Source organism: Sparus aurata, chromosome 8 (assembly GCF_900880675.1).
Source record: "Sparus aurata chromosome 8, fSpaAur1.1, whole genome shotgun sequence".
Taxonomy (NCBI): Eukaryota; Metazoa; Chordata; class Actinopteri; order Spariformes; family Sparidae; genus Sparus; species Sparus aurata.
Genome location: NC_044194.1, coordinates 13,489,483 through 13,501,955, shown reverse-complemented (window position 1 = coordinate 13,501,955; position 12,473 = coordinate 13,489,483). Strand labels below are relative to the sequence as shown.

At 40.8% G+C, this 12,473-nt stretch overlaps 1 protein-coding gene across 1 annotated transcript; it reads left to right on the top strand.

Moving 5' to 3' along the window:
- Positions 1-647: 647 nt before the first annotated feature.
- Positions 648-10,208, top strand: pidd1 (p53-induced death domain protein 1). Its single transcript, XM_030427193.1, has 15 exons — positions 648-1,801; positions 2,000-2,413; positions 2,518-2,670; positions 2,781-2,832; positions 2,951-3,152; positions 4,251-4,400; positions 4,521-4,694; positions 4,777-4,924; positions 5,170-5,305; positions 5,391-5,541; positions 5,735-5,858; positions 6,008-6,123; positions 7,176-7,283; positions 7,557-7,753; positions 9,149-10,208. The coding sequence occupies exons 1-15, from the start codon at positions 1,189-1,191 to the stop codon at positions 9,381-9,383; spliced, it is 2,973 nt and encodes a 990-aa protein (XP_030283053.1). The 5' UTR covers positions 648-1,188; the 3' UTR covers positions 9,384-10,208.
- Positions 10,209-12,473: the final 2,265 nt, after the last annotated feature.

Here is a 12,473-nt window from a genome sequence, read left to right as displayed (position 1 = left end):
TGTAAAGTGGTATTCCACAGATATGATTGAAATAGTTACATGTAGACTATTCTATCTTACTTTAATAGCCTATAAATACACCTATTGTCTTATAAAATAAGATAAGAGATAACACAATCCTTTATTAGTCCCAAAACAGGGACATTTGCAATATTACAGCAGCAAAGGGGATAGCACAAATAGAGGAACATCAAATCGAGGAACATCAATAGAAAACAATAAGTAAGTAAAAATTAAGTAAATATATATGTATGAGAGAAATGATCAAGTAAAAGGGAACAATATAAACAACATAAATAAGAAACTAACTCAACACACCATTGCACAGAGGAGAATTAAGTGCAAATCATAATCTCAAAATTAGAAGCCTTGAATTACTGTAATATAGATTTTTTATTGAATTCACTAATATGTCCCGTCATTTCATGTTTGAACATTTCTTTTTGTTGAAAGTACATAAAACAACACAATACCAGCTTAAACTGCAGTAAAAGAGACTGAACAGCGCCGCCCGATGGCCGACCAGGTACTGACAGCCGGAGCGCACGTTGACACGACCGTCCCGCCCCGGGTTGAAACTTTGGCGGCGCCTGCATCAAGGGGCTCGGTTTGTCACCCGGAATCAACCGGAGAGGCGGAGCTTTCTACTTTAAAAACCGATACAAATGTTAAGTCTCCTCCCGCCGCCCGTCGGTGGATGAAAACGAACGAGCAACTGATGAGCGAAGCTTTCCTTTCAAAACATAAGTCTCAGACACAAGGAAGTAAAAGTAAGCAGAGAGGGATCGACAGAGGACAGATTGAAGAAAGAGGTTAACCCAAAGACTGATTTGCACATTTTTAAAAAATAGATATGACACTACATTAGCTTGTACTTAGCATTAGAGACGGAGCATAGAGGACACGGGGGAGAAACAGATGTGTCAGATTTGACTAACATTCATGTAAACACTGTTTGATGGTACTATAACAGCCGTGGCTAGCTAATAACTAGCTTTAATCGGCAAGCATGTCTAGTGAAATATTAGTTTTCGCTTTTCAAAGCTTTAATGACAGTGAGCGTACAGTTGTGTCATGAGTTACGTTACAGACACGTCATGCAGAAAGACAACCGCGGACCAGTTTTGGGCTAGCTGATAGAAAACTGTTAGCTTAGCTAGCTGTCCAGGGTAACAGACAGTGGCTTCAATGGAGAGAAGGAGCGAGGAGGGTGCAGCTCCTGATGAAGAGAATGGAGACCAGGAAGGAAAGAAGGCGGGGGCAGAAGAAGCGAGATGTAACCCATCCAGAACAGCATCCAATAGTGGAGTAGCAGACCCTGCTGTTTTGGCTGTGAGGCTGTGGAGAGGACTTGTGCACCAGGACCAAGAGACAGGTAGTGTGTTGCCTGATGGTCAAGCAGAAGTTGATGAGCCAGAGAGGGATGCTTCCTCGGTGTCTCCCTCCAGCTTCATGGACACCTGTGCTCCTTCCGTATCAAGCCTCTCCTCCTCCTACTCCTCCACCCGTCGTCAACCCAATTTGTATCCATCCTCCTCCTCCTCCTCCTCCTCCTCTGTTGTGTCTCTGACTCCACCCTTGCCTCCTTCCGTGGAGCTCCCAGCTGTGTTGACTGATACAAGGCTGACCCTGGATGTGTACCAGGGAGGAGCAGCTGCACTGCCTCTGATTTGGGGTTCCGTCCAAGGCCAGCTGAGGGGCGTCCAGTACCTGAGACTGGGCTCTGAGGATAAACCAGGCCTGGATGGTGCACTGGATGTCCTTCCTAATCTGACAGAGCTGCGCTCACTGGCTATAAGGGGTACTTTTCTGATTAATTATATATGGTATCAGCTGCTGGACATTCTTTCATTGTATTTTTTGTTAATAGCCTTAGCGAAACTATTGCATACAAAATAAATCACGCATATACATTATAATCTGGGTGTCATTCTCTGTCTTTTTTCCCTGCATTGCTCCAATTTTTCTGCTTTTAACTTTGATTTCTCTCTAATTCAAGGACACTGTTTTTATGACGCGCAAGGTGACCCGCTGCCTGGCCTCCTCACCACTCTGCCCACTTCAGTTTCCTCCCTCTCTCATCTTGCACACCTGGATCTCTCTTTCAACCAGCTCTCCTGTCTGCCACCCTGCCTCCTCAGCTTGCCTGTGCTGACCTCTTTGCTCCTCTGTCACAACCACCTCGCAGCTTTGCCTCCTGATATAGGCCGGCTGTCTTCCCTTACCTACCTCTCCCTCCTGGGGAACGAGCTGGTCTCTCTTCCCCCGAGTCTGGGTCAGCTGAAAGCACTACAGACACTGGATGTGTCACACAACCTCCTTCAGCAACTACCGGATGAAATTGGTTCCCTGGAGGAGCTTGTTAAGCTGGAACTGTCCCACAACAAGCTGAGGCAGCTGCCAGAGTGCATGGGTGAGGATGAATTTTGTTGCTGGTTTGTTTCATTTTGTTTCATGTAAGTAAAGTTTGTGATTGCAGAAGTAAATCAAAGCTCTTTGTCTTCTTTTTTTGCCCAGGCTCTCTCCTCTCCCTCAGAGAGCTTGTCATCTACAGCAATGACCTCCGCCTGATCCCACATTGTCTGAACAAACTGCCTCTGCTGAAAATAGATGTGCGTGACAATCCTCTGGGACAACCCCCAACCCCTCCCCCTCTCCCGCCTACACCTGGTGAGCAAAGAAAAAATAAAGGGCTTCAAATCGATTAGTGCTGCAAGCGGTCATTAGACACCTTTTTTTGTCAACACATTCACGCTTTCCTACATGTGTTTTTTCGCCAGATCAAGCAGAAACAAAAATTCCAGAGCTGCATCTCGGATTTAATCAGCACAGGTACAGTGTCACGCTCAGCACAATAACATTTTCTCCATCTCTGCAGTAATATTATCAATGAAGGCCTTTCTGACTCTGACATTGCGATTAAAGATGTCGTGCTCCTTTTGCTCCTTAGTTTCTGTGTTTCGTCTGCTGGGTGTCATGTGTTTCTCCCAGGGGGGGCTGAGCTGCTGTTCCCCCCGGGGTGCCTGTTGAAAACCACAAGACTGGAGTGGGTTGTGAAAAGGCCGGAGAGGGAGTGGGTGCAGCTTGAGGAGCATGACATCTTACTGAGTCGTCCGCTGGAACTTCGACCTCATGGAATTACATTTCTAAAGGTATAAGAATGGTCTTTACTGATCTCGTTTAGCACATTTGTTATGGAAACAAGCATTTTACACATGAGTATCAGTGTCATGTTTGGTACTAATCCGTGAAAAACAGTCGTATGAAGTTTTCAGTGGCTCTCAAGCTTTACTAAGTCTGAAAAATAGCCCAATTAGGTTATAGTGATTTCATCCGGGTTATCTCAGCTTGGGCTTAGAGACAAACCTATCGCAGAATGTCTAGAGTACGTAGTGATAAAGCTGCATCTAATGATTATTTTCATTGATTAATAGTTTAGTCTATAAAATGACAAAAAAGAAAACTAACCAACAGCCCCGAACTTAAAGACCCTTCATTGAGTATCATAAATGATAAAAAAAAAAAAAACAGCAAATCCTTTCATTTAAGAAGCTGGATTGATAAACATAGTGAATGTGTACTGAATAGTGCACTATGGGAAATGTGCTTGCAGCTTGCCCCATTGGGAATAGTCAGTGTATCTTGGCCTCTGTTACGAAGATTTGATACATCATCTCTAAATCTATCTTTTAGAAGTTCCTCAGTTTTATAAAAGTCTAATATTAAATAGCTGGACAAATTCTTTAAATTAGTACTGTGAAGACTATTGTGAAAATATGCAGAATCTTTGACTTGTTGTGTTTTGATTATGGTTGGAACAGTTCAATAACCACCTCAGAAAATATCACAGCTTCAGGGTTTAACAGTACATTTACAAAACATTTACATATTACAAAATGATTAACATTATTATCAGTTACAATGACCCTAAACAGAATGAATGACAGAAGGGTTTTTGGTTGAACAAAAGTTTTATGATAATAAAAAAAATATTGTGTCTGAAACTCGAACTATGATTTTTATAATAACACTAGTACCGCCGAATTCAATTCTGTTTAATAAATAGATAAGCTAATGCACATATGATATGATAATTGTCAATTTTCATACCACAGGATTCTTTGAAAACTCAATATCGCTGCAACCAATAGTTTCAATCCTCATACATTATTCGTGTTCTTTCTTTTGACTGTTTCCTTTTCCTGCACTTGCGTGATAATAAATGTACTTTAACTTTGAACTCCTTCCAGCCTGTGGAGGTGTGTGTACCATACCATCGAACAAAGAGAAGGAAGGTGGTGGTGCAGAGGTCTGATGGACAGTCCTGCAGCACTCTGCCCACTGTTCTCAGGAGAGGAAGTGAGACACACAGCAGTCACCCTGGTGGACGTCCGGCCAGGGTAAAGTAAAAAAAACCTCCTACTGCTAAAGAATATTGTTACATTGGTATTTACCTTTGTTCCAGTTAGTGCGAAGTGTAAGGTTGGTATTTAAAAATTGACCTCTTGGCGTCCCTGCAGCTGGCCTGCTGTGCTGTACGCCACTTCTCCTGGTTTATGGCAGTGTCCCGTCCAGTAAAGGACAGTTGTTCTGTTACACCAGCTGGTGCTCTGCTGGTGTCCAGCTCTGACCCTGGAATTAAGCTCCACTTCCCACCAGACTCCACTGTGCAGACACGCACAATAACTTTACAGGTAGCGCTCAAGTATATGAAAGTTTATATGTCATTAAGTAACCTGTAGTTTGCAAGGCTTTACTTAATCACTCTTTCTGTAGGTGCTGCAGGTGTCTGTGTCAGAGGTACAGGCTGTGTGTGGTGACCCTCAGGCCAGCGTTAGCCCTCTGCTCTGCCTCTCTCAGACTCCCAGCACAGATTTTCTGCAGCCTATCAAAGTTCAGGTCCCTCTGCCATCTGGAGTCACAGGTACAATAGTCATGTCAAAGTGTTTATTGTCATATGTACAGTTTAAAATAAATCCACTGTTTCATACTGTATAATGACAAATATACATTGTTTATCTTTTTATTTCTAACATTCTTGCGTTGCTGTTTTAAGAAAAATGTCTCACCCTTATACCTGGTGTTTAAGCAAAGGAAGAATTTTATTGTCTTTTTTCAAAATGTTTATATGACAGTGAACACTTCACTCTGACCTTTTTGTTTTTGCAGGCCACACAGTTAATATGTCCTGTTTGCACCTGCTCCACGGAGACCCCACTGCCCAAACCTGGACTGACATCACATCGCAAGTGTCTCTCTACGTCACCCACTTGTATGCCATTTTCTACATCACACATTTCTCATGGTAAGTTTTTATAATATTGTCTCATAATATGTGTTGTAATATATATTACCCAGTGGGTTATAAAGCTTTGTGTGCACCATCACAGGTATTGGCTGTGGTACACCACTCAGCGCTGTGTTAGTGGGGTGGTCAGAAAGGTCTATCAGAGGCTAAAACAGTTCAAAGTCCAGTTCCTCGTCCTCCAGCGGAAGACTGATCCTTCACAAGTTATGCTACAGTGTTTACCTTCTAACAAGGTTTGTAACTTCTCCTTTCTGTGCTACTATTGTTTAGTTAGTTTTGAACTACTCACCCTAATGATAGACTGTATGTCAGCCCCCTTCTGTCCACCTCTGTGTGTTGGATCTGAGCCTCATTATCATGTGTGCCAATGCCACCTTAGTGTTTATGCATAAAAACTATACAGCAACTGCGATGCTTCCTGTCCAGGTGGATGGCAGAGTGGAGTCTTTGTCAAAACAATATGACGGACCTCAGCCATCAGATCTGTGTGACCTGCTGGAAGGAGAGCAGTTCTTTGCTGGCTTCGAGAGGGGCTTGGATATCATCACAGGTCTGAAGTCCTCTTTGAACCTCTATCTTGCATAAACAATTCTTTCTCCTGGCCCCTTTCCTTTCAAGGTCTCATGATGTGCAGTTGTGTAACAACTGAAACTGTTATTTGAAAGAAGTCTAGAGATTACATATCCCTGTTTCTTCCAGAGAGACCAGACTGTGTCGGGGGAAGACTGCGTTTTGAGTTTTACTCCAGCCTGATGAATCTGAAGGAAGTGTACATCTGTCCAGCTCAGGGTCACAACGGGCCAGTGAGGGGACAAGTAAGACAGACATCATGTTCAGCAGATAAGAATGTGCGGTGTCTGGAATAATGATTTCTGCTGTGTCTTTGTGCACATAAACATAGTAACTTTGTGAATGACATTTCCACATTTCATGGCAGCACAAGGACTGCATGACCTCGCTGACATTATATGAGGACAAACAATCACTAACAGATTATATATATATCACTTATCTACATACAGTACAGCACATTCTACACTAAAGCCCCACTCAGACGGGATTAACATTACAAGGAGAGGTGGGATAACTATTCACTGTACGCCTTCTGTAATTTAACATATTATTCCAGATGGCTTTTCAAAAATTGGGAAATTACAGGATGTGTTCTGTTATAGACATGGTTATTCAGCAGAACAAAGATAAGAGAAAAAGAGGGGCAGGGATGAGTTGCGAATTTGGTGGTGGATTTATGCAAAAAAATATACTCTTTCTCGTAGTAATAACTCTTACACAAAGTCAGGAAACAAATATTACAGAGTGACTCACACCTGCTGTGGATATCGTTATCTCTGATGTCCATCACGACTAAACTTCACTAAATCTGCTGGCAAATCACAGGGAATAGAAGCCTCAGAAATTAACTTTGAATCATCACATTTTTAAGTTTTCATCAGTAGCTGACGGAGATCAGACACAACAGGGCTTAAAAACCAGGGATTACCCATTGCTGACATTACAGCAGATTGCAGGGTCTTCCTCTCTTGATGGCCATAATTTACGTTGTCATACTGATACCCGATGTGCTTGTATTCAATGATCAGAGCAGATAAGTACAAGAGAAGGACCAGCAGCTTTTCCCATTGAAACCCAACCTATACACTCACACTATACAGCAGCTAATGTGTTATGTAAGGTTATAATCATTCTGAAGTAATGAACTTATTGGAGGTTTCTGCCTTTGTGGTCACTTCACCACAGCTGCTTAGCCAAGTGCCTGCTAGAAATGCCTTCCTTTATTTCCCCCCATGAATTGGTATGCAAACATTGTTTCGACAACACATTGATATGTTTTGTACGTCTGTTACAGGTGTCCTTTTATAGAGGGGAGATTCCCAAGAACCTGCCAGAGGAAGTGGCGAGAAAGAGGAAAGGAGATGACAGCCAGTGGCTTGCAACTTTGCCGCTTAGACTTCCTGTCAGTTGGAATGAGAGTTTTTTTCCTTATTTTATGGTGACACTGATATATTTTTACTACTAGTACATGAATTAATATGAATGTGTTATTCTTATAAAATAATCTAATGTGAGAATGTGCATCTATGAGTTAGAAATAGATTAAATATCTACTAAATTAAATGCTTTTTTCTTAACACTAAAGTAACAAAACACTGGTGCGCTTGTTAGCTTCTACCTTCAAATAACCAGTGGAAAACCCTGCACAGTTATCTCCTCTCTGTTTTTGTGATAGGCTCTAAACTCAGATAATAGTTTCATCATGGAAGAGCCCCAGTATCCTCCTCTGAATCTGGGGGACCCTGAGAGTGGCTACCTGACAGAAGCCAACCTGCTGTCCATCTCTCTTCAGATAGGACAGGACTGGCGTGTTATCGGCATCAATCTTGGCTTAAGCTACCAGGAGCTGGACCGCATCCAGTTCAAGTACAGGTAGGGATGATGAACTCCATTGTGTTCAGTTAAAGGTTCTGAACTGAACGCAACAAAAGTGGTAATGAACAGATTGTTATATTTTCCTGTAAGGTAATTGTTTTTACAAGCTTTGGTTTTGAGATCCAAATTCAGTGCACTTGTATAACTCAGACATCACACTGTCAGATTCAATGCTACAAATTCAGCCTGACATGTTTGGTTTAATTGGAACTTTGGTATCTTGACAAAGAAGTAAAGTGACTGTTGAGAGTTTAAGCTAAGTTTGATCAGAGCTCAGTTGTAATGAGAACATAAAAATAAACCCATTATAAAATACCAACATCATCTCAGGCTGACCTGTCGAATATATATTTTTGTTAAAGAAGTAAATTGTGCAAACCTATAGACATGTTTAAATCATCTCTACATGGGGGAGTGATGTAACCAGTGTGTGCACACGTGTGTTAGCACAGCCAAAGCCTCTAAGGGAACACGATGTAGTGAGATGTCATGTGACTGACGGAAAAACTGCAGTGGGAGAGAAATTGTATAAATTTTGATTGTTTTAATCTGCACTGTCAGCCATCACTAAGCCATCTGGGACACGGCAGGAGATTACACACAGACTGATGCTCATCTGTTCCTCCCCCTACTCCTCACACTCAGAAAAAACACTCGTGTTGCTTCCATGGGGTGGAGGAAAAATGCATCGTGTACAAAATCATACATGTTGTGGAGATGGTTATCCATGAAAAGATTTTATAAACAAATGAATTCACGTCATTTGTGTTAAGATAAATGTTTTCATTTGGAACCAGACAGTGCATAGCCTACATCTCAAAGAGATTATCTACTATTTATACATGATCTATCTTCAAACTGCATGGAGCTCCAATATCACTTAACCTGCAATGATAAGTTGATAAGTTATTGTTCTATTGATAGAAAATAATTAGCCAATAGCCAATGATCATTTCAATCATTTTTCAAGCAAAAATGTTAAACATTTGCTGGTTCCAGCTTCTTAATGTAAGGACTTGTTGCTTTTTTGGCATTAATGATGGCAAATTTAGAGTCTTTGTATGTTGGACTGTCTGACTGGCTCTTGGAAATTGTGATGAGCAATTTATATTTATATATATATATATATATATATATATATATATATATATATATATATATATATATATATATATATATATATATATATATATATATATATATATATATATATATATATATATATATATATATATATATATATATATATATATATATATATATATATAACACTGTTACCGGAATTGTTTTACTCCCTTATATCAATGTTGTTTAACTCCCTTATATCAGTATCGACTTTGATCATTGTAGCTGATGAAACATGTCTGGTGTTTGTTCTCCTCTCCTCACCAGGGACAACCTGGGAGACTTGGTGCTGGACATGCTGTTCCACTGGGCCCGAGGACAGAGGAATGCAGGACCCGGGGCAGCAACGAGGCTGGTGGCCGCTATGATAGAAAGCGGCAGGAGGGACGTAGCAGATGAAATCGAGGACATTGTCAGTATAGGAAGGAGAAAGTACTCTGAGTCATTGAGGAGGGTAGGTCTGGAAGCTGAGAGCTCCTCCGTCGGTGAAACGCAGCAGTAGGTGAACACACGCTGGGTGCAGATGGCTGACTTAAACTTGAGTAACCCGTTTACAATGTGCCTCCATCATCTCTTCCTGCTGTCTAAACAATTGTCCTGGAGGACAAGAAAATCTCTCTTTGTCACAATTTGTTACAATCATGGCACCTTTCACAAGACCTGCATAAAGATGATGGCCTTTGCCTTGTTTTCTCCACTTTTTAAAAACTGTCAGTGTGCAAGACAACACAGTTGAAGCCCAATTTGCTCAGGAAAATGAAAAAATGATGAAAAGTCATAGTCATTAATAAAATACTCATGGTAAGTTAAAATCATGACATACTAAGTCCCAATTTTAATGAATCTTATTAATTTAAAGTAAATACACCTACCTCTTAATTCTGAGTTACAGCAGTATTTCATCATAGACTCTCATGATTGTGACTCACAATTTGGATTTTGTAATATGGACATTGTGTCTTACAAGTTTGACTCATAAGAAGGACTTTTGACAATGTTGTCACTTTGACTCAGTATCTCATTATTTTGACCTACCATGACTACTTTTTATCACCATTTCATTTAAAAAAAAAAAACTGAACTGTTACCTGTTGAGGTCAGAGTTAAGAGACAGTGCAAACACGGAGTTGTTGGAGTTGCTGAAAGTGCAAGAGGAGAACGATTTTGTGGTTTGTGGATCAAATTCTTTATTGTGTGCCTTTGGACGCCTGGAAACCAGCTGAGCTGCATCCCAATCTCAGTGTCAAATCAGGACACAAACATTTTTATTAATGTATGTATGAATTTCCAATGTTTTTATGTCTAGTAAAACTGTGATAAGAAGAAATGTGTCAGCTATTTTTGCTTTTAACACATTGCTCTGAGTCCTGTAGCAGGCTACAGGGAACCTTTAAGCTGTTGAGATACCTCTACTCGGATTAAGTTAAAGCAATACAAATAAAATTCATATACTCGAAGGTCTGCTACATATGACATGGATTCTTAAATAAAAGTATTTTCCTCAAAAGCGGTTAAATTAATGGATATTTTGACACACCCCATAAATCAGTCGTCAGGCTGAATAGTAGATGATGCACATGAACTGATGTACTTTCATCATGCACACTGTTATTGATCTCAAATTTGGTGTGCCACTGGGCAGGTTGTTCCATTACATGTCTGAGGGGCAGAGTGTGAACATCTGTATGCATTGAGGAAATACAGCACTACATAGAAGGAGCACAATAAGCGGAAAAAAAAGGCATGACTTAGGCCAGGTATATGAATGATGGCCATAAATGGCATGTCTGCAGTCAATCTGGACACAAAGAAATACTATTAATCAGACCTCTTATTTAACATTGAACATATCAACAAAATGCTTAAGTAATAATATGTACTGGGAAAATATAACTTTAGGTATGAACGCATAACAGCCACACAAACACAAAACGTTCCCTGCTCTTTTTTCTTCCTTTTTCTGTGCAGCATGTCACTTGTCCACATCATCCTCTTGACAACCTGTATCGTGTTTGGACACTCAGGAGAAGCGCACGAGCAAAACTCAAGTCACTGCATGTCAACTGACATTTTCTGCAGTCACTGCAGTACAGGTGTGTGATGTTCCTGAGCTCTAGCAGAGCAGCTTGTTTCTGGAACAATGTGGCCTCAGTGGATCCTTCTTTGACTGTTAGCCTTTAACGATAGGATTCTAGGGAAGTGCCTCTGGCACTCTCAAAACACGTAGCTTGAAAGCATCTCCAGTTGGAGGTAGTTATGTCGCTGTGTTGTACAGTGTAGACATGGTAAAGCCTCCCGAGGCATTGTGATTTGTGATTTGGGGCTATATAAATAAAATTGACTGGACTTGACAGATGGAGGGCATATTTTCTTGCCCCAAGCAATGCTTCTTCCAGGCTGTCACATAATCCAAAGCTTGACTATTCTTATAAATTAACATGATGGGTCTGCAGCTTTGTAAAAAGCTGTTGTTTTCCCTTTCCTGTGCAAACTATTTATTGTGTTATAGCCTGGGAAGGCGTGGCATGCAGGTAGACAATCACAGCATTGAACATCAAGATTTTTTAGAAGATTGGTCCAAACCTTCCGTTCGGCCATGTCCAGAATGCATGGGGTAAATGTTGCAAACAACCACTGGCTTGCATAGTAGTTAAACCAAACAATATAAGTGTGATTGTATTTGACGATAAGACAAGAATGTGACTGGGTAAGGTGTATTGCATGTAACTACAATCGCCTGTAATCTCTTATCAGCGTCCTCCTGGTTAATGTATAGGTCTACAAAGCTTTCTACTATGAGTAATTCACTCCTTCACTCCTCGGACCAACGGACAACAAGTCGATCATAGACCTTCATATTTGGTATTTCCAATTTTGGTTCTTATGTGTATGTTATACTTTTTTAACAGATAGATAGATGTGCTTCATTTTATTCACTTGCAATGAGCGAACAGACTCTTAGTCCTTCTGGTGCAGAGCCATGCTAAAAAATCAGTCAGATAGAGGATCAATGAGTCAAGCAGACTAAACCGACTCTATTCTTTTCTGTATTTGGTTAATTTTACCAAGAAGAGGGATATATTTGGTCATTCTGTTAAGGGGGGAGGGGAATTTTCTTCCATTTCCCTCATTGCAATAAGGTATTCATATTCAGTTGAATTCTGTTTGTTTTAGTTTGCACTCCTTTTATCACAGTGTTTGTCAGTTTCACCACTTTCCCAGTAAAACATTTTGTACAGGAAGACATGCTCTTATATATTGAAGATCTGGAGATTCTTTAGGTGTTCAGTCTCACCTCCAGTAGTGCTGCCTCTCCCACTATGCTACCGTCAGTCACTGGTTGTTTCAGGCACGTTTATTGCTGCATGCTGCCTCTCATCCCCAATATCTCAACTGTAGCCATTTTTTTTCTTCTATTTTTGTGTTCAAGGTCATTGGGTTGCGTCGTCATCATGATGACGTTGTCCCCCGCCCCCCTCCCCAACACCTGCAGATAAAATATGTGTCTGCATTTCTACTACATACCACTAGAGGCCCCTTTTAAATCCCTTTGCTGTTTTTTTTGTATTCCTCCTCCTCCTCCTCCTCCTCC